This window comes from Epinephelus lanceolatus, chromosome 8 (genome assembly GCF_041903045.1).
Source record: "Epinephelus lanceolatus isolate andai-2023 chromosome 8, ASM4190304v1, whole genome shotgun sequence".
NCBI lineage: Eukaryota > Metazoa > Chordata > Actinopteri > Perciformes > Serranidae > Epinephelus > Epinephelus lanceolatus.
In genome coordinates this window covers 21,680,776-21,704,033 of record NC_135741.1, presented here as the reverse complement: position 1 = coordinate 21,704,033, position 23,258 = coordinate 21,680,776, and the positions used below count along the sequence as shown (strand labels likewise).

Here is a 23,258-nt window from a genome sequence, read left to right as displayed (position 1 = left end):
ACTGAATGGACGCGGTCCTTCAGCAGCTGCCATCTTGGCTGTTTACTTTCCGACTCCTTCGGCGCAGCGCTGTCTTCATCATGTTACGCCCGCCCAGAGCCCGCCTCTGTCAGATAGACTGATCTGATTGGTCCGATAGGCGATTCAGCGGGCTCTACTCGTCAGGGCCAGATCCCCGTGCAGTGCAAATTCAAATTTGCTGGGGGCGGGGCATCTGAATTTCCAGGTTAGACTAAAATATGACTGATCATTGAAATAAAATCAGATTAACTAATGATTAAAAAAATCAAGATTGGGAACCCTAATATTCACCTTAAGTCACAAATACACAGCAGATACTCACGGGCAAATTAACAAACACTGAATTGTGACCATTGATAGCACAATAAATTGTGCATCACTTGTAGCTGCTACCTGCTCCGTCTCAAGGTCCGATTCACAAAAGATAAGACAACACCCATAAAGTTTTGCAGGTTTTTTGTGTCTGATTGCAGCTATTCAGTTGACAAGGTATAAATGCTGCCTTTGTGACCAGAACACAGTAGGCAGAACAACAGCTGAGAGACAAAAAAACCCTAAAATTTTCAAACCACGAGGTGCAGAAGCATCCTTACACTGTTAAGACAAACCTGTAGAATCTCAGTAAATGTGAGGTAACAATTTGCACTCATTATGTTTGAGTACATTTCATCTCATGTCTTGAGTAAAGAGTACCTAAATCTGACAGCTATGACACCAGATCCTTTCAGCTTATAGCTAACCGCTATACCCCCTTGCCACTCAGAGACTATAAAGATTGTGTAAATTTTTTAATTGACCAATTGACACATAGCTCAACTAATTTGTGTCTTCTGAGCAGCAGTGACCCAAGAGAAGTAAACATTGTGTGAATGCAGCTCAACACTCTCCGGCTGTGGAGAGGGTGTCTGCTATTGTCCATTCTAGCTTTCAGCTTGTTCAGTGTGCCCGTCTCCACCACAGTTCTTGGTGGGTGAAACAATTGTTCTTCCTTCAGAAAAGGAATTTAAATGCGACCGAGAAAAAGCATATTCAGGTCAGTGCTGCGCGTGGCACCTTGTATAACTGCATTCAGTTACCACCAACTCTCTGAAGAAGCTTTTAATTTCACTGTAACTCTATGTAGCTATCAGCACTGATCTTTGTGAATTGAACTGTTTTTGCAGTGAGGCTCATTGGCATAGAAAGGGGCCAATTTTGTACCAAATGATTGTATATAATCTAAGTTAAAAATGTGCAAATATTGTAGCACAGGAACACCAAGATGCTTCTGAGCGCAGTAAGCGGTGCATTTCAACTGTTTCTTTTTTCTCATTTGTGCAGGTTTAGTGCCCTAAAAGCCATGCAATCCTTTTGTGAATTCGCCCCTCAGTGTTTGCACTTAAAACACATCTTGAGTGTCGTGTACTTCTTGAAAACCATCCATGTAGGTTACTGTAACATGAAAAGGCTGTGACGCTTTACATAGTGCTGCAATATTTCTCTCTCCTGTTTGCCACTGCACAAAAGATGCAAGTCATAAAGCGGGGAGAACTTACGTTTAAAAAGATTATCTTTCATTTGAGGATGATGACGGTGACATGTTGCCTGCTTTTGATAAAAAGCTATTTTCAAAAGATGATAGTTCCCACATGAGAGGGAGGGAGAGAGAGAGCATAACGTTGACTCAAAGGGACAGAGATACCCGCACCGCCCTACAGGCACACACAGCAGACGGTAGCAGCAAGAGGGTGATGATAGAGTGAGTGTGTGTGTTTGTGTGTACAGTATGTGCATTGTGGAGTGTATGAGAGAGAGTGCATGTGCAGAGCAACATGAACTGGTGATGGAGTTTGTTGTGGTAGTGTCCAAAGAACCCGAGGCAGTCATTACCTCTACTGCTGAACCATTTAGGAAAATAGCCTCTTTTCACGAGATGGCCAAATGTCTGCGTATGTGTGTGTGTATATGTGTGTGTGTGTCCTGAGGGGTTGTAGTGTTGCTCTTGTGCTAAGGGATACTTATAAAGCCAGTTGTAAAGCTACTTTCCGTGCAACTGTTTCTCTGCCTGTTATTGTTTAACCCACTAATCAATTCACTTTTATGCTAAAGCAGTGTTTCTCCTCCTCTCCTCCTCCTCCTCTCCTGTAGAGACTGGTGGAGGCGGCAGAGGAAGCCCACCTACAGCACGAGGAGGATCCAAACCTACAGGTATGTGCATACGTGTCTGAATCTACAGTTCACATTCTGACCACACAAACATCATTACAATCAACATCCTCATTCGCCGGTCTTGTAAGCTCATTAATTAAATCATGCTGAAATAATTTATCCGTCAGAAGCCAGTGCTTCTGTGATTGGACCCCAGTGAGAGAAAAAGGTTCAGCGAAAGACAAGGGCCTCTGTAAACACAACAGAGGAGAGCGAGGGAGAAAAGGCATTAGGAATCTTGTTCTGCAGTCTGTTTCGCTTGACTAGGCTTAACAGTCTTTTCTCTTTTAAAAGTGTGTGTTTGTCCACATCTCTCTATAATCATTTTGTCAGCATATGTCTCGGCCTGCCACAGCCACACTGTCGGGTGTTTCACAGTCCCACACAAGCAGGCGTTCCAAATAAACGCGTACAAAGACAATTACATAAACATAAGTGTTTTTTTTATAATTGAACAAACAAACAAATCCACCCTAACCCTTCAGCATCTGCTGGTGATCATTTACTGGGGATTCATGGGTCCATCTTGTTTTAATGATGTTGCATTCTGTGGAGAACTGAGCAAAATCATAGACAATGGGACATTACACTGAGCCAGACTAAATAGACAGGTTTCTGAGCGACGTCATAAATGAGATGTGCACGCTTGCACGAGGTAGAACACAAATCAGAGCACAAATTGCAAAAGTAATGTGCTCAATATCCTGAGGAAGCTTCCCAGTTAGCTCAATGTGCAGAATTAGCTATTGGCATCTGGATTTAAAAAGGTGCAAAGTACTGGAAGGCGGTGGATAGTTTGGCACAGTTCCTAAAGAAACACCTGCTTTAGTGTTTAAAGGTATATTACACAGGATTGTCAGTAACTTTTTTTTGTTGTTGTTTTTTTTTAAGATATTTTGGGGCATTTTTAGCCTTTATTTGATAGGACAGACAAGCGTGAAGGGGGGAGAGAGAGAGGGAGTGACATGCAGCAAAGGGCCACAGGCTGGAGTCGAACCTGGGCCGCCGCGGCAACAGCCTTGTACATGGGCCGCCTGCTCTACCACTAAGCCACCAACGCCCCGGTAACTGTTTGTTAACATGCTAGCTAGTGAGAGTAAAAGTAAAAGCTGTCCCAAAATTCACTCTTGTGGCATTTCACGTCACTGTATTTGCATTTTTTTTGGTGCTGTGTCTCTTGGATGCCTGCTGCTAACAGTCTGGCACCTGGTTGCCTGACCTCACCTGAGCACTGTGGGGGTATACACCGATAAGTATCTCAAAAGAAAGAAGAAAATAGGAAAATACAGGCAGTGTGCTCAAGAAAACCAAACACACACTTCTCACGTATTATGTCTTTAACACAGCTCACACGGTTACTGCTCTGTGATCAACACTTTGGTGATCAGTTGTCGTGCTTTGTCAGTGTGTGCCAAAAATAGATTTGGAAATGTGAGGGTGAGTGCCACAAACAAATTCACCCCTAAAAAGTGATTTTACTGGTTTCTAGCAAGTTCGTTTATTTCGAAATGTTCAATAGGATCTACAGTAAATGCTGGTTTTGATGTCCACTAGGGCTGCAACTAACAATTCCTTTAATTATCAATTAATCTGCCTGTTATTTTCTCGATTAATTGATCAATAGTTTTGTCAATAAAATGACAGATAATAGTGATAATCGTGCCCTGTGTAATTACGAGAGCCAAAAGTGACAAATACAGTCAAAACAGTCCAAAATCCAAAGCTATTCAGTTTATCATCATGGATACATATATATTTATATATGACAAAGCAAATGTTTGGCTTTTTTGCTTTAAAAAAATTACTAACTATTCAGTTATTGAAATAGTTGTAGCTCTGTTGATCAACTAATTGATCAATCAACTAATCATTGCAGCTCTAGTGTTCATCGCCTTTCCTATATTTTGGTAGCAATAGGCAGAAGTTGAGCATCCATTTTTGTGCTGTTGACAGGAGCCAGTGTTTTGTAGTTTTTGCCATCACTCAGTTCCATTACGGTGAGATAACTCAGTCGCCTCACATCAATAGCGTTCTGTAAATATCAGTAAATATGAATTTAGCTCACTGAAATCAGGTCATGTTGGACTCTACTTCAGCCCATTAGATGAGGTCCATATTTACAGGGGGAACTCTGGGATACTGTAGTTCAAATCCTCAGTCTCCGTACAACAAATCTACCGCTCCGTTAAAGCCTCACGATTGCGCCTGCAGATGTGTAATAGTAATAACCGAAGATTACATTTTATGTGGAAAGCATCTTACATACTGTATTTTGTCAGAGGTGAAACAATTAATCCTCATGTTTTTCCTGCCAGATTTTAATCTGTGACAAACACATTTTTGGGGTCTGAAACATAAACCATGAATTATTTATGATATCATATCGCTGTCATAGTCCTGCTCAGAAACTCAACCAAATTTTAAACTACTCCCTGGGAGTTCCACCCTCAGTTCTGCAGACTTGGGCAAATGCATTCAGCTAATCATATCTGCATACACACCCCCAAACCCAGCCTCTGCTCTCATGGTTCTGCCTCAAATCCATTTGAGCAGCTTTAATTTTTAGAGTGCAGCTTTGTATGTGTTTGTGTGTGTGTGTGATAGAAGCAGAGAGAGAGTGAGAGTGCATTTGTGATGTTTTCGCCTGAGTCTGCTGCGCATCATGCACATCTCAGAACATAGTTTATTAAAGTAGGAGGAGCAACAGCAGAAACTTGAGTTTTAAAGAGGCAATGTGATGCTAAGCCGACTTGGGAGTATTTGCTGCTAAACTACTTATAAAGTCTATGGCGTGAGTGTTATGGGCGCCTGTGTCTCTGCCTGTGGCGGTGAGTATGTGTTTACTCTGTCAGCTCTTTAAGGCATTACAGTCAATGCCCCGTGGTTTTCTGCTGTCATGGGCCATTAAGGTGGATCAATTACTAAATTTAACCACTGACTGCTGTCCAGCTCCGAATCTTCCTCTCACAGTACTCCCTTTATTCTGTTTTTGTTTTATTGCTTGATTCTTCACACACTTTGCAATTTCCACCTCTGTGACATTAACACTTTAACAATGTTTCGAAGAGAAATATGTGGACCTGTTTGGTTTGGATTGTGTGTAATATTATTATTTAATATACACAGCTGTTAATGGGAAGGAAAGTTATCAGCAACTATTCTGATAATTTAATTTTTTAACCCATTTTTTAAGCAAAAACTCCAAACATGTATCCTCTGTTTCCAGCTTTGCTAACATGAGCATACACTGCTACCAAACAATGAATCAATTAATCAAGAAAATAACTGCCAGATCAATGGATGATAGAAAATTAGCTTAGCATTAGCTGCAGGCTTATAGATACCGCAACATCACATTGAGATAATTTATTGAGATTTGCTGCAGCTATAGTGGTGTTTGATGTAAGAGAAAAAAAATTAAGCTGCTGTACTTAACATAAGGTTTAAGCTCCTAAGAATCAGCAAGTGCTTCTGTCAAGGCAATTTTGCACAGAAAAGTAAGAGATCCAAATTTAGACCATGATGTAATGCTGTCACACAATGTTGTTTTTGAGAAAGAGTGCCTTTTTATTCAGCTGGAGAAGTCTCTCTCTGTCTGACAGTCATCTTTGCTTCACCTGCGCAGTCACCCGCAGCTGATTGCAGCACGTCCACTCTGGGGTTTTGAAAACCATTCTGGAAAATGTAAATGTGCTGAAGCAAAGTGTATAGCAGGAGATCAGCCAGTAAAGAAAACTGGGTAACACTTTACTTGAAGGTATCTACATAAGGGTGACATGACACTGTCATAACTATGACATGACACGGTCATGAACCTGTCATAAACATTATGTACATGTCATAAACATTTATGACTGCTGTCATTAAGTGTCATTCGGTTTTTGTAATGCCAAGCTGACATTGTTTGGGTTGTCTTGATTATGACAACTTGACATTAATCAAAGTGACATTATCAGGAGTTGTCTTTGTAATGGCAAGTTGACTTTAAATTTGTTTGGGATGTCCTTATAATGACAACTTGACATTAATCAAAGTGACATTACCGGAAGTTGTCTTTGTCATGACAAGTTGACATTAAATTTGTTTGGGATGTCCTTATAATGACAACTTGACATTAATTAAAGTGACATTACCAGAAGATGTCTTTGTCATAACAATAATAATCATTATGTCAATTTGTCATAAACACAAAAAGAGGTGCATTTCTGTTTCATGTCAAGTTGTTATGACAAAGACATCTTCTGATAATGTCATCCTGGTTCATGTCAAGTTGTCATTATAAGGACATCCCAAACAAATTTAATGTCAAGTTGTTATGACAAAGACAACTTCTGGTAATGTCACTTTAATTAATGTCAAGTTGTCATAATCAAGACAACCCAAACAATGTCAACTTGTCATTATAGTAGTCATAAACATTTATGACATGTACATAATGTTCATGACCGTGTCATGTCATAGTTATGACAGTGTCATGTCACCCTTATGTAGATACCTTCAAGAAAAGTGTTACCGAAAATTGCAACATTACATCGCAAAGTCACTTTGTGTGTGTGTTTTTGTGTGTGTGCATTAGTCAGTTTCAAACTATTGTTGGTCTGGGAAAAGTGTGACTACCACCTGTTCCTTTTTACCTGAGAGTGGAGGAAATTTACAGCAGAACAAGATACTAATAGACACACTAGGGTTGGGTGATGAACTCTGTACTTTTAGGGGAAACCATCAAATTTTGTCTGTACTACCGGATACGAATTTTAAAACAATAAAAAAAACTGCCTCCCTGGAATTCCGTTGTCGGCTTTAGGGCGCTTTGCATTGCAGGCAATAGAGCTCAGTGAAACGTACATGTTCAGAAAGGAGACAGAAGTGCTGCGAAATGCCCTTAAGCCAGGAAGCTGGCCAAGGAGCTCCGTCAGCTTCCCAGGGAGCCAAAACTATGGCTACAGCGCTGATGATTTAGGTCTATCTGGTCTATTTTCTTTTCGATTTTATTTTAGAAATAGCCTAGTATCACTGCTGCTTGTGATTGTGTTTTTTAAATTACACACACATACACACAAGCAAAGAGACAGACAGGGGAAGAATCACTTGTTATTGCAGTGTGTTCAAAAATTATATTGTTGTTGCACAAAGAGTAAAGTACCGAATAAAGATACTGTTGCATAATGGTACTGAATTTGAGGTGCCAGTACAGGTATCAGTTCAAATGTGAACCGTAACCAACCCTAATACAAACTCTCTCTTGCTGCTGTCACTTGAAAGAAACATTTCATATAACTGATCACATAGTATAATTAAAAAACGATGGATGGGTTACTGAGGAGATTTTGCCTGTTGAAAACTGCCCATGGTGGAGTACATAAACATATATACTGTATATGGGTCCCTGTACAGCTTTATGCTTTATCTTTACTTGTGAGTGTGTATGAGTGTGTGTTCGTGTTAATGCTGGCAAAGAAAACTGCCGTCATAGATATGCACTCGTGTTTGTCAACTATTCTGCATGTTCTTGTGAACACTGTGTTTGTGCATCTGCATGTGTGTTGCTTACGGACACTCGTCTGCGTGTTTGTGTTTTCATATGCTGCTTGAGGGGCAGTAACACTGTGTGGGCTCGCAGCGGTGCTTTATGCCAGTAATTACTTGGCGGAGATGAGATGAGCCCGGCGAAGTGAGTGTCCCTTTGTTTCAGCTTTAATGACACAGCTCCACAGCTGATAATGGCTGATAGAGAGCCTATAGTGTAACGCAGAGTTTCATAACGTCTAGGCCAGAGCGAGACGCCACTTTCAAGCCAGAACACCTCTGTACAGGAAGATACATGACACCAACATACTTGTGTTATATATGTTGTGTGCTGTAACTAGGAGGAAGGAGGGAAAGAGAAGGAGAAATGAGGGAGGAGGACATGATTTAACATGATAATAACAATTACATGTACTTGCCAGATGCTTGTTGGCATGGTGTGGGACCACGGTAATATAATCTACTTTAATCAGTGATTAATGTAATGGGAGATGCAGTTGGAGTATGATGCGGTGTTAACTTTATTACGGAGCTTAATTGTTGACACCGCTTGCCAGCACTGTGAACTCATCATCGCCTTCTTCATCATCATCATGTTCATGAGCGCATTACACATAACCCCTCAACCAATCATCAATCATTAACAGTGCAGATTGGTAAGACAAACATACATGCTTACTTTACATTCTTACAAAACAAACATTACACTCTTTTAATGCTCTCATCATCTCCATCGTCTTCATCGTTCTCTCCTTGCTTAGTTTGGCCACCCATGCTGCTGCAGTCTCCACCCTCCTGATCCACTGAAGTGAGTTTAGCGTGGCTAGGGTCTGACAGGTGGAGCTGTGCTGTGATTTACAAGTGACATCAATGGGAGAGAATGTATTGAAAGATCTTGACAGTCACAGACGAAGTGTAGAGTAAGTCCCTTTCCAAATGTGGGAGGTTCCGCATTGCGTTTCGACGTCCGTCACAAATGAATCTTCGCTTCAGCAGCTCGGCCATCATAGTAATAATAACTGAATGTCTTTGTCTGGCTATCGTTCAGCATCCATGTTAGGGTGCCCATGTTAGCATCTCTGTGTCTGAGTCTATATGAGCGTGTGTGTGTGTGTTGGTATTTATCCTTAGTTAAGCAGGTTTTTCAGTACCTCTTGGCAAATTATGTCGCAGCCATTAATTTTTCATTGCTAATTGTGTTTTGAATTGCCTGAGCATAAAATTAAATGCTTGAGCATTCTTTAGTTGCGATCACAAACTGCTGTCGCGTTTTTTTGTTTCTATTTAAATGCATGAATATGAATACACATGTACATTTTTTGTAAGCGCTGTATGTGCACACCTGTGTAGGTGTGTGTGTGTTTGTGTCGGTGCAGCTCTGATGGTGGCATTTCTAATAGTGCCTTTTACTGCAGAACATGGTGAATAGATGGTAATTATCACCAGCTGGGCTAAAAATACCACATCCACGCTGTAGGGTGAAACCTCCTCCATCACTATTCGGGGGTTTATTATAAAATGTTTGTGTGTTTTTTTGCTATTGGATACATATTTGGCTGGCAGTGGTTTGATAGGAATTTCCTTATCTATCCTTTCCAGAGCTCTTCTGCTTCCATGTGAAATTGGCACGGTAATCTGCTGCGATTTTCCTCCCTTGCTCTTTTACCCGCACTGCTCATGTACTGTAAATAGGAAAGCAGAGAGCAGTCTCCCATGCCCTCTGCAGCCAATGAAATCCTTCCTTGGAGGTTGGAGACAAACAGCCAATTGCCAAGCCTGATGTTGACTGAAAATGTAGCCCCAGTCTGGGGGGAGCTGGTGGGAGAGAAATGCTTAATCTCTCTTTTTTCTCCCTCTGTCTTTTGTTCTCATGCTCCCCTGTCTGGGGTATTACCATAGAGTGCAGAGAGGTGGCCACATGCTTGTTGATTTGCCAATTTGCTCCTCTTATTACTGGCAAAAATTATTGACTCGAGTGCGTGCGCCTGTGTGTCCAGAGTATCTTCTGCTTCACCGTCCTGTGGCATGCATGGCCGGTGATGCGAAGATGGGATTGTTAAGCCATTTATTCAAGAGTTGGCCTTCAGTGTCTAACGTATAATGCACAAATACAGCACGCACACTGCTTGCCAGCTCCAGACACAAAGCATTTCAAGGAACCTTCGTCTACAATTTCAGAGAGACGGGGTCAGAGAGGTTCCCTACAGAGAAATAGTGTGCTGCCCAGAAACATTGACACTGACAAACCTCTGGAAAGCTTCTTTCAATGAAACAGTTTGTTTATGAACCTGAGAGCTCAGAAAGAAACATGTTCCCATACACTGTCAACTTGTTTATGGTGTTATCGCACCAATGCTTACACCATATCAAGCAGCAATAAGCAGAACAAAATAAAATCAATAGTGAGGTTAAGTAAGGTGGAAAAAACAACCTGATTCTACAAATAACCTTTCGTGGTATTCGCTGGTTTAGTTTTTTGATTAATTAACATGCAGTGAACCCAAACCACTAACACAACACTTTTCCAAACACTGAAAGACAACCCAATTTGAACCTGGAGATCAAACAGTTATGGCGCATCACACAGATACCAATCAGAGCTAACTGTATTTTATATATATCACACAGACGCTCTGCAAAGAAAACTGAAAGGTCAGGTAGAAGCCACTAAGTTGTGTCTTACCTGACATGACTTATCTGACTCTTAGTGGAGTGTCTCTTCACAACTCAGTGTTGCGTCTGGAGCGAGTCTGGAGAGCTAAGTAGTTATCAAATTGATTATTTATTCCCTTCAGACAGAGAACACTGGCTGCATACACAGAGATGTGGCGGATAGAGCTTTAATGGGATGTAACTTGTTTTTACAAACATTCTACTTTGTGTTCATTTCACTTCACACTTTCTATGTTAAGTCAATGTTATTTATTTTATTTTATCCCATAAGGGGACTTACATTTTGGACAGCATACAACACCCTCTCTCCTTAGCCCCTATGATCACAGAATGGGTGGGCAGAGTTGTCTTGTCTTGAAGTCAGCAGTAGGGCTGCCACGATTAGTCCAACTAATCGATGACTAATCGACTGTCAAAATAATCGGTGACTATTTTAGTAGTCGACTAATCGGTTTGAGTCATTTTTCATAGAAAAGTACTATAAAAGTACCCTAAAATACTCCTATTGCAGCTTCTTATGTTCAAATATTGGCAGCTTTACACACTCTCCCATGATGGTGAACTAAAACCCTTTGACATGAGTACAAAACAAGACATTAAATGACATAATTTGGGGGTTTGGGAGAGACAGACTGACATTTTTCAACATTTTAACACATTTTTTGATAAAATGATTAGTCGACTAATCGGAGAAATAATCGACAGATTAGTTGACAATGAAAATAATCGTTAGCTGCAGCCCTAGTCAGCAGTAGCCCTCCCTATGTAAAAATCACACCCTGGAGTGGCATTATGCTGCCATTGTTTGGTTCTATGAAATAAGCAAAGCCACCAGAACGAAGGGTTTATGTTCAAGCTCTATCACACGATCTCGGCGTAAAAAGGACTCTTGAAAGCCTTGCTTTGAATATAGAAAACCCCCCAACCCACCCAAAAATAAACTTTAAATAAAGAAACCTCAAGAAGAGCAACTTAAATGCTTATTATGTATTGCTTTAAATATAAAAATTACAGCTCTGTAATGATGACAGTTCATTATGCTGATAATATTTGTGTTCCCGTCTCCCTCTTACTCACACACACTCTGCAGCAGAATTGTTTTGAGGTGTGCTACATAGGTTTAAGTCACGTTTTTTTCTCAGAGTGGGTGAGCACAAAGTTTAAGATGCATGAAGGATTTTTAAGCACAGCATACGAACCCCTACTTGACCTTTCCTCCAAGGTATTTACTCAATCTGCTGTCTTGTTTACCCACTGATTACCTGTATCCGTGCCCCCTGGTTGTTTTCCAGTCACATTTTCACACTCTCGGAGTGGTGTCTTCCCCCTTTCCTCAGCGTGAAGAGAGAGTAGGGAGGTGGGTGAATTTAAAAAAAAAAAGGAGAGTGGAAGTGGAGTTAAAAGTGAACACCGGAGGGTGGAGCGTCACGGTCAACCCCCCCACCCCCGCTTCACACGAGGTCTCCTCTCTGTCTCACTCTCCCTCTTTCCCTTGGGGCTGTTGACTCACTGTGCAGCAAGAGTGTTTATCAAAATCAACAGGAGCATTTTTATTTGGATGTGAGCATGTGCATGTGGGTCACACGCTTGCATACTGTATGTGCGACTGGGTGCATGTGTGATGCTAAGCTGCATAGGTGCTCCTCTGTAAAGGAAATGGGACTCTTGCCTTTAAGCCTTTACTACAGTGTGAGCAAGTGTTTCTTACAGTCACAGTTCTGTCCATTATAACTACGGCTGTAATTTAAAAAAACTACACAAATACTTTGAAAGAAGCTTACAAGAGACGAGTTAAACTCCAGCAGCTTACATTGATATAATTGACATTGTGCACCAGCTTGACATCAACGATTGATTGCAGAGAAATAGTGGTATTTAAAGTCAACAGTAAGTGTGTTCGCCATACTGTGACAACTTCATGCACAAGGTCTCACTCAGCACTCAAAAACAGATTCTAAACCAGTCAATGGAAAACAATGAAATACATGTCCACAGAGGCACTGAGGCAGATTTATTGATATAGCATAATTCCTACTGAGCCTATTCCAAGGTGTTTAACATACAGTTAAACTCAAAGTAATAAATTACCTCTGGCAGGATGGTCTTTTCGTAAGAATGAGTTCATGGATGTTTTCGGTGCATGGATCTTGTTTGTTTGGCCCTTCATTAAAGAAGTATTTCACTGCTGGAATTATGGTCTGTTCATAAAACTGGTCTGTCTTTGCAGTAGAAAGATGCCAGTACTTCTGACATTGGTGCTACATGACCAGAGACAACAGATGAAAATGTTGTGGCATTTGCTTTTGCTCAAGAGGTAGAAATCCTGCAAGTACCAGAATGCACTGCAGTGCACTTGACATGTAAGCAGTTGTGCTGGTGGGTGATGTAATGTGAGTTTGGCCATTTTTCCACAGGAAACACTATAGCGGCCAGCTGGTAACAAATAATCTCAAATTAGTTAAACTGTAAGCTGAAATATGTTTCTGGAAACATCTGAGGTGAGAAATAGGCAACATGGTAACAGGAAAATACAAAATACAGGAAACAGTACGGTGCCCACTTCCTATTCACAAATTTTCATATTACAGCTAAACAGGGCACTAAAATATGTTTCTGAAGACTTTTAAGGTGAGAAATAGGCAATAAACTATCAGAATCTTGGTTTATATTTGATCAGCACTGCTAGTTTTACAGTGACCATATTTGGGTGAGAGGCTGGCAGTGTGGAGAAGCCGAGGACACTATCCGCAGACAGCCTGTCACTCAAAGAGGGCTGCTCTTAATTATGTCTACCTTTAAGCCTTGATAAACTGTAAACGGGTGAGTTATATAAATATTCACCCCCTGTAAAGTTGTCATGCAGGAGTAAAATTAGCTACGAAGACCAGAACCGTTTTTTGTACCAGGCTGTAAACATTTTTATTTCTGCTGTGAAGTTGGGCATTTTAATGTGGGATTTATACTTGTGCGTCGAAATGACGCCATACCCTACACCATAGCCTGACGTGCACCTCCCCAGAAACGTAACTACACGTTGTGACGATGCAGACCTCCTGTCTATTTTTGTAAGCTGAAACCATTTCCCTCTGTGGAAACAAAGCTTTTATTTACTTTCATTTCATAAATAAGAAACAATAAATTGTGAAGACAGTAAAGCCTCCACAAAATAGCATTTTAAAGCTTGTGTGTGATTTATCCTTCAGAGATTTATCCTTCTTGGATTTATACTGGCTTCAAATGAGCAGAGGAAATCTTTGCTCGTCACTAAGCTAAATCATACATTGTTAAGTGCCATAGGCTTGTGCTAATAATGTGAACATGTTATATTTGTTTGGAAAACGTGTTTAGTATAAGACAGTATAACCTTGTGAGGGTCCTAAGGACAGAGGGATGTCATATGCTGTAAAGCTAGGGATGCACCGAAATGAAAATTTGTGGCCGAAGCCGAAGCCGAATATTATTAAACGCTTGGCCGAATACAGAGTACCGAATACCGAATATCATTGTTTAGATTTTCATTAGTTTTTGCAGATGAACCCCCTCCAGATTAGTGTTGTCACGGTACCAAAATTGGGACCCACTGTGCGATACCAATGAAAATACCATGGTTCTGAGTAGTATCATGATACCACAGCGAAAATGAGGCAGATGTGCCTTTTGTCATTTATAAAAAGATAAATCACTTTTCTATAATACATCAATGATATTTCAATGGAATAAATTACTTATTGACTTATTCATACTTCAGAAACAGCATCAATAAGTGATTAACATGGGGGGATCAAAATAAAATAAATAAAATAAAAATCAATCAGCCACCTTCCTCCCCTGACAGTCCCTTCATAAGTAATGAACAGTCCCTAAAGTGCGGTGAGGTTTGTGGGCCGTTACTGCCAGAAAGAGAGAAATGTGAAAGGCTCGTTTCTCCTCTGACACATCACATACCTGTGTTCGGCTGGCTCAGCTGTTCAGGTACTTCTGGGCAGTCCACACGCCAAGAAGAGGATATTATTGGAACCGACTTCTCCGTCGCCGGGTAAGCCGATGACCGCCGTATTTGACAGGAATACATTAACGTTACTGTCTGTGTCTGTGACCCCCGTTCAACTCACAATCGGTGGGATTCGCCTTTCGTTTCTGCTGCTGGTTGAAATCTGTAGGCTGCTCGCACAGCGTGCTGAATGATTTAAGCCTATTTTGCTCGCTCAAAACTATTTTTAGTCACAAATGAGAGTGCCGTGATGGACGGATCGCCACACTGCCGACATTTTAATCTGCCCGTCACGGCACGCCGTTTGATTGCGTTATCAAAATGCCGCTATTATTCGGCCTTGCTTTTAACTTATTCTACCGAATACCGAATGTGTGTTTTTTTTGCAATATTCGGCCGAATATATTCGGTTACCGAATATTCGGTGCATCCCTAAGTAAAGCCCTGTGAGGCAAATTGTGATTTGTGATATTGGGCTTTATAAATAAAATTGATTGATTGATTGATTGATTGATTGATTGATTGATTGATTGATTGATTAATGGAGCCTTTGTTAAATGTTGCTGTTGTCCCTGGTTTCATATGAGAAGAGGAAAAGCCCACTAGCGGCTAGGCTAATTTATACAATGTAAAATGTCATAGATTTGTGCTAAAAACATTAGCATGTTGTATTTGTGGGGAAAATGTGTCCAGATAAAGACAAGTGCTTTGTTTGTGAATGCTGCGAGTTACAGTGAAGCTGATTTGTGTACTTGTGTTTTAAATTGTTGTTATCAAACCATGTTTAGTGTTTTGGAGGTGTAACTGTAGAGTGACACAGACACACCACTGCACGCAGCAAGTATAAATGCTCACAACAGTGTAGGCCATATGTGTAGGCTACGGCATAGACTCTGCATAGAGCTGACGCACAAGTATAAATCCAGCATAACATGGGGGTCTGTGGGGATTGACTGGCTTCCAGTGCCAGCCTCAAGTGGCCATTCAAGGAACTGCAGTTTTTGGCACTTCTATGATGGCTTAATTTTTCAGCTCCAGAGGTTGCAGCTTGGCTTCTGTACTATTTGTGTCCCTGGTAACAGGCATCCAAAAACGAGGAGTTGCAACTTGTAATTCAAGAAACCCCACAAGACCCAGTGAAAATCTTGTGCCGATTTGAGCTGAGAGATGAACAGGGAGATCTGGGCGCAAGTAAGATGGAAGGACATTTACCATAGTTCATTTACACAAACTACCCACATTGTTATGATGCAAATCTGGTTAAAAATTGACAATATCCTTTTGATTAACATAAATTAACATGAGAGATATTGTTTAAAAAACTAACAATTTCAAAGTGCTTCACATCAAAGAAAAGGAGACTATGCAAGGACACACATACAAATGGAAAGTCTGATAAAAGATAAGTGAAATTTAAAAAACTAAACAATCTAAAGTGATTAAAAAACCTAATGTGATTACACTGTTACGGTTAGTTTGTGAATATCAGATGTTTTCATTTAATTATTGAATGTCTATATCTAAATAAGTACAAAAAATGTGTTACTTCTTTGCAGATTCAATTACACAATGTCTCTCAATCCATCATAGTGATCTGTAGATTCATTTTTGGCAATAAAAGTCAGAAAATAGTGACTCTAGAAAAGATCTGTGCTTTGATGTAACTATCTGTGGTTATTCTTATTTTTTTTAGCTGTGTTATATACAGTACAGGCCAAAAGTTTGGACACACCTTCTTATTCAATGCGTTTTCTTTATTTTCATGACTATTTACATTGTAGATTCTCACTGAAGGCATCAAAACTATGAATGAACACATGTGGAGTTATGTACTTAACAAAAAAAGGTGAAATAACTGAAAACATGTTTTATATTCTAGTTTCTTCAAAATAGCCACCCTTTGCTCTGATTACTGCTTTGCACACTCTTGGCATTCTCTCCATGAGCTTCAAGAGGTAGTCACCTGAAATGGTTTTCCAACAGTCTTGAAGGAGTTCCCAGAGGTGTTTAGCGCTTGTTGGCCCCTTTGCCTTCACTCACTCCAGCTCACCCCAAACCATCTCGATTGGGTTCAGGTCCGGTGACTGTGGAGGCCAGGTCATCTGCCGCAGCACTCCATCACTCTCCTTCTTGGTCAAATAGCCCTTACACAGCCTGGAGGTGTGTTTGGGGTCATTGTCCTGTTGAAAAATAAATGATCGTCCAACTAAACGCAACCCGGATGGGATGGCATGTCGCTGCAGGATGCTGTGGTAGCCATGCTGGTTCAGTGTGCCTTCAATTTTGAATAAATCCCCAACAGTGTCACCAGCAAAACACCCCCACACCATCACACCTCCTCCTCCATGCTTCACAGTGGGAATCAGGCATGTGGAATCCATCCGTTCACCTTTTCTGCGTCTCACAAAGACACGGCGGTTGGAACCAAAGATCTCAAATTTGGACTCATCAGACCAAAGCACAGATTTCCACTGGTCTAATGTCCATTCCTTGTGTTTCTTGGCCCAAACAAATCTCTTCTGCTTGTTGCCTCTCCTTAGCAGTGGTTTCCTAGCAGCTATTTGACCATGAAGGCGTGATTGGCGCAGTCTCCTCTTAACAGTTGTTCTAGAGATGGGTCTGCTGCTAGAACTCTGTGTGGCATTCATCTGGTCTCTGATCTGAGCTGCTGTTAACTTGCGATTTCTGAGGCTGGTGACTCGGATGAACTTATCCTCAGAAGCAGAGGTGACTCTTGGTCTTCCTTTCCTGGGTCGGTCCTCATGTGTGCCAGTTTCGTTGTAGCGCTTGATGGTTTTTGCGACTCCACTTGGGGACACATTTAAAGTTTTTGCAATTTTCCGGACTGACTGACCTTCATTTCTTAAAGTAATGATGGCCACTCGTTTTTCTTTAGTTAGCTGATTGGTTCTTGCCATAATATGAATTTTAACAGTTGTCCAATAGGGCTGTCGGCTGTGTATTAACCTGACTTCTGCACAACACAACTGATGGTCCCAACCCCATTGATAAAGCAAGAAATTCCACTAATTAACCCTGATAAGGCACACCTGTGAAGTGGAAACCATTTCAGGTGACTACCTCTTGAAGCTCATGGAGAGAATGCCAAGAGTGTGCAAAGCAGTAATCAGAGCAAAGGGTGGCTATTTTGAAGAAACTAGAATATAAAGCATGTTTTCAGTTATTTCACCTTTTTTTGTTAAGTACATAACTCCACATGTGTTCATTCATAGTTTTGATGCCTTCAGTGAGAATCTACAATGTAAATAGTCATGAAAATAAAGAAAACGCATTGAATGAGAAGGTGCGTCCAAACTTTTGGCCTGTACTGTATTTGCTATTTTCTTACCTGCTTGGAATGCTATACATATAAAATATGTATAAAGTGTGTTCTACTGTATATTTCCTTAGGTGACTTTGCATGTATCCCTGTATTTTATGCATCGTCACGGCTATGTCTGTGGATATCATCATGGATGATGGAGGAAACTGGCATGTGTATTTAATTCTTGGTTTATGGTGATTGGTATTCTTGGGGTTGGAATGAATGACATAGAAAGACAGGAAGTGTTGTTATTATTATTTAATTGTATTTATTATTAATATTGCTTGTATTTATTTTCCCTTTTTCTGCATGTTTTTGGTTTGTGCTTGTCCATGTACATCGTCTTGTAGGGTTGCAATTAATAGTAATGATGGTGATAATAATTACAATGACACTGCTTTACTTAACTAAGCAGCTCCGGTACTATGGTCTCTCCTTGTCAGGGATTAGGGGTTCAGTGGAAAGGGAACAGGGGAAATGAAGGGGGCAGAGAAATGTCAGATTTTTTCTTGTATTGTACCACTTTTGCGACTGCAGCACTGCCTTTCCTGCCTATAACATAAACATTAATCAATTGACTATTGTGGCATTTGCTTCAGTTGAGTTCTTTACATTGACCAACTGTCAACAACCTAAAGATTTCCAATTTATTGTTATTTATGACAAGAAAAGGCAGCAAATCCTCATATTTTGATCTGGAACAGCAAATACCAGGCATTTTTGCTCAAAATAAAATTAATTATTAAAGTAGTTACCAATGTATTTTCTGTCAATCAACTAATTGATTAATTGACTACTTGTTTCCACTGTACAAACAGGGGTGTTTATGTTAGGTAGTTAAAAATTACATAGTCCCAGTTGATACCTGACCTAATGAAAAACTGAATCACTTCTTTCTGGTTTGGCCATTTAGACACAATGAAGCAAAATCTATGAACACGTCATCTTTGAATTCTGCTTTTTTAATACTTCCATGTAATTACTGTGTAAATTAATATGTATTACTTTTGCATATGTATTGCAAAAATAAGTACATTTAAAAAGTGCTCACACAGAGGAATGTAGGAAACAAACAGAAAGCGTTTTCTAACATAATCTATGATAAATTACTGTATTGTGCATAACATATCAGTGTCCATGCAGCAGTGACATTTTGATGTTTTAATACTACATATAAAACCATAAAGCGATCCATTCTTTGGGCTTATGTTTTGAAGCAGCGGACTGAAATACGCTCCAGTGTTTACCTCCAGTAACCTGTCCTCATCCTCTCCCTCTCTGTCTGTCCTACACTGAGTGAGTGAGTGAGTGAGTGAGTGGGTGCTGATGGTACATGTGCGATCTCTCAGCGTAATGCACTGCAACGTTAAAGATCAGGTTGTTAACACCATGATCAGGGACTGCATTAGTGGCACTGGGCACTCCTTCACTGAAATGCTGGAATGGCATAATTGACTTACTCAACACATACACCCACTCTTGGACACACGCACACACACACACACACATTTCCACACAAACTATACACACACGGCATCAATCGATGCTGGGGAGCACACACACACACACGCACGCACACCATGCTGCCCCTGCCTCCATTCACACACCCACACTCACTCCCACACAACTGAAACTCAAAAGCTGATGGGTGCAATTTTAATCAAAATTGAAGCCCACATGCTGTGAATTTAAATAAGTCTATTAGCAGACTCATTAACAGTTGTTTGTTTTACTTTTTTTTTACTTGACTTTGTATTCTTGATACTTTTAACAGCTAATGCCTCTGGTGGCGTTTCCTCTTGTCTTTGCCTTTTCTTTCACTGTCTTTCAAGACGCTTACTTTGGGTATAGAGCCAGAACATCTGCACAGCTTAAATTGTTCCTCGAGTCATTAGTAACTGTTGTTTTCCGTCTTGGATCTTGAGATAGTAGATAGAAACTTGGTTCTGTATTTGTGTGTGCATGCTTGTCTGTCCAATGTACATGAATGCATGTATTTTTTTTAACATATTTGTTAGATTAACTTTGTTATTCTACTGTCTTCATTTGAACAAAAAAGCAAAAGAGCTACAGTTGATGGAAATTGCTTTGATTTAAGAACTGAGACTTATCTCATTTCCCTATTCTACCTATCGCGCAGACAGAGAGGAAAGAGGGAGCACGGCCAGCGAGATGGGAGAGACACCCAGATAGAAAGGGTTGACTAGACAGAGACAACCTGGCAATTGCAACAATGGTCTCAGAGATAGAGCTGATAGTAGCCAAACCCTGCCAATGAGAGCTGCATGCATAAGAGAGCACATTGGAGTTGAATACAGGGAAGAGACAGAGGGTGGTGAGGAGCTTGATGAGGATTGCATATACAGCCAGGGAACAATGGGTAGAAGGAAACAGGCTGAGCCAGAAAAGGAAAGGGATAAATCAGGCTGGGAGGGAGAGAATGATAGAACAGGTACTAACGAGACAATGGCAGAAAGAGAACAGAGTGAAAATGCAGTGGGGCCTTGTCTCCTGCAGGTGCAGTTAGCTCTGTGTACCTTGTGTTAGTGTGTGCGTGCACCTTGTGTAAACTAAGCACCCATTTTTTTGAGTATCCTTATTTTCACCCACAATGTTATGTTGAGGTCAAATCCAGCATTTGTCATTTGTCCCTCTGCACTGAAAGTTGTTTTGTTTGCCAGCAAGTAAGTCTGACAATATCTGACCAATGACTCATGAAAACATCCTTCTGCAACGCCCTGTAGCTCAGCTTTTGTTCCTGACACTGTTTATGGGGGGTAAAGGCCCAGACACATCAAACTGTCATCAAAGAACTAGTGGTGACGAAGGAAGGCTTTACGTTGCTTATGTCTCAGCCAAAAAATGCACTTGAACACACCGCGAGAACTACAGCAATGGCCAATTAGCACATACCTTCTGGGCCTGCAAGAGATTCAACAATATATGATAATAAACTTTATATATATAGCAACTTTCAGTTATAAACAGTTATAAAGTGCTGTACAATGAAACTTAAACACATTTAAGACACTAGGAGAATAAAGCAAAAAACATGAAGACAACAGCAGATGAAGCGCTCATGTGGGTTGCAGTATCATGGTATCCAGAAAGGTGCTCTTTGGTCAGGAAGTGCAGTACATCTTGAAAAAACAAAATCCAAGGTAACTCTTCTCTGGTGCAAAAGTCTAAAGGCCTTTATTAAATGGCAAGCAAAAAACATGTCATAAAATGTCATCTAGTAAAAGATAAAAGACGGAAGGCCAAAAGTAAAATCAAGTTAATAAATGTCAAATAAAATGAATGAGATAGCAATAAAATAGACAGACAGCTCGGATAAACTCAGGATGTGCTTTCCGATAGAAGTACGTTTTAGGAGGTTAGGGTTAGGGTTAGGGTTAGGACTTAAACGAAGCCAGTGACTCAGAGAGCCTTATATCCTTGGGCAGGTCTTTCCAGAGCCTCAGGGCCCTGATTGCAAGCTCTGTCCCCCCAATAACTCTCTAAACCAGCAGACAGGTGTAGTCTGTATTGGAAGATCGACAGAATGTATTGAAGATGCTAGTTAGCCAGTTAGCACGTAAACAACGCAACCCCAATGATGAAAGACCAAATCAACAATTATGAACTGTTTCTGTGAAAGAGCCCAAAATAATCCTAATATGACAAAGTTTGAAGTTCCTTACTTCTGTTTCTCTTCTCGTACACTGAGCTGAAATGCCAATCAGTGATTTCGCTCACTGATGACCTCCAACGGGTTCGATACAGATTCAGCATGCTGATTCAGCCTATAAAAAGCCAACAAAGTCTGACCAATGCCAATGGTGCAGTACACACCCAAAAAAGTAGGGCAACAGATGCTCACCGATGGCCCGACATTGACTGAACGTCAGCTCGGTGTTTCAGGGCCCTAGCTTGTACTTAAAAACTCTTGAATGGTTTGAAAAGAATGAATATTTTGGTTCAAACTGAGCCAAAGAAATGACAGAACCGAAGAATGAATAAAATATTCAAACCAAGTGAGCAATCACAAAGGTAAGAAGTACCAAAGGGCACAATTTAAGTTGAAGGTAAGGCACTGGTTCTGCAGAATTTAAATGATTGCCATTCACATATTTTCTCAAGTGTATTTTGTATGAATTTCTTTGTACCGGAGAACAGCATACTGAGAGAGACCAGGACCGGTTGTGAAGGTGATAATCAGGTGTAATTATGACTGGCTCTGGACACTGTGTCCCTGTTTGGCGGGGAATAAAGATACAGTTGCCAGAGGTAGAGAGGTCAGGTGCAGAGGAAGCAAGAGATGGGTGAATAGGACACGTAAGCAATTCTCTGCATTGAGAAACTGTGCCAGAGTTTCCCACTGCCTGAAGGTCGTCATTCCTGCAACCTCACCAGATTTGATGTCACAGGACACTCTCTCATGCCAATGGCAACAGTTTTTTGATCACAGTTCAAGGTGCTTGTTTAATCTAACAAGAACATTTCAAAACATTACATAAGATATCAGGCCCAGTGAATTCAACACTGGGATATCATACCCTTTGAAGGTGATAATGACAAACTGGTTAGCAAACCATTGCTTATTTCCATATAGAGCTGATACAGAGCAACATTAGCATTCATTTGGAGTCTTGTTTCCAGCCACCTAGCAAATGTGAGTCTAATATTCACTCTCCTTTGAGTTGTGTTTTTGGTTTCTAACTCGTGAGGGAAATATTTGTCTCTTCAGATGCTAAATATTCCATTGTCTGTCTGCTGTTTGATGCTGGACAAGTAGCTTACAGTTGGTTTTTTAGAACCCTCTTTCCAAAATAGCTGCAAAAACGACACCTTGAAAACAGTGAGAATGAACCACAACAGTGAGTCTGCAGACCAGAAAACTAAGCAATCAGCTATACTTAAGCTGTATGATGCTATCGTGCTCTGTGATACTGAGGAAAACTGCAGAGTTAGGTGATGATTAGCTGCGGGTTCACTATGAATATACCTTTTTAACATGCAGGTAGTGATGTGATGCATTGTTGGTATAAAATATTTATTAAAGCTGCTTTAAAGTAACCAGAAATGTATGCAGCCTACATCCTATGCAGCAGTGTGACCCCTTTTCTCGCCTCTTTGTATCCTATCCTGTCCGTTACTTTTGTCCAGTCAAGTCTATTGTTTCCTATTGTCTTTTTATTTTATTGTATCTTATCCTATTCAGCGACTTCCTCCTGTCTTCATCGCTTTTGTACGGTGTAATTAAAGATAGTTCAGCTCTGGAGATAGCAAAAGCTTTTGTAACTGATGTTTGCTTTTACAGTATGTTGACGTTTTTTCTTTAAATGATATTTTATGGCTTTTTTGTTTGTTACTTTTCTGCTTGTTTGATGTATTTAATACTGTTTTTTTTTTTTTTTTGTTTTTTTTTTTATTTAACCTTTATTTTACCAGGCAGATTGTTGGCAGATTATTGTGAGACACTAACTTTTTTTGAAAGTACTACATAATTAAAAATAAAAATAGAAATAAAAATAAAAATGCATTTTATTTATA

General features: G+C 40.3%; 1 protein-coding gene across 3 annotated transcripts in view; it reads left to right on the top strand.

Moving 5' to 3' along the window:
• The window catches only part of cacna2d3a (calcium channel, voltage-dependent, alpha 2/delta subunit 3a), a 151,711-nt gene that overhangs the window by 46,133 nt on the left and 82,320 nt on the right, over positions 1 to 23,258 (top strand). For all 3 annotated transcript variants that reach the window (XM_078170001.1, XM_078170000.1, XM_078170002.1), the window contains exon 4: positions 2,149 to 2,208. In XM_078170001.1, the coding sequence (XP_078026127.1) occupies positions 2,149 to 2,208 (60 nt within the window). The remainder of the gene's footprint in view (positions 1 to 2,148; positions 2,209 to 23,258) is intronic.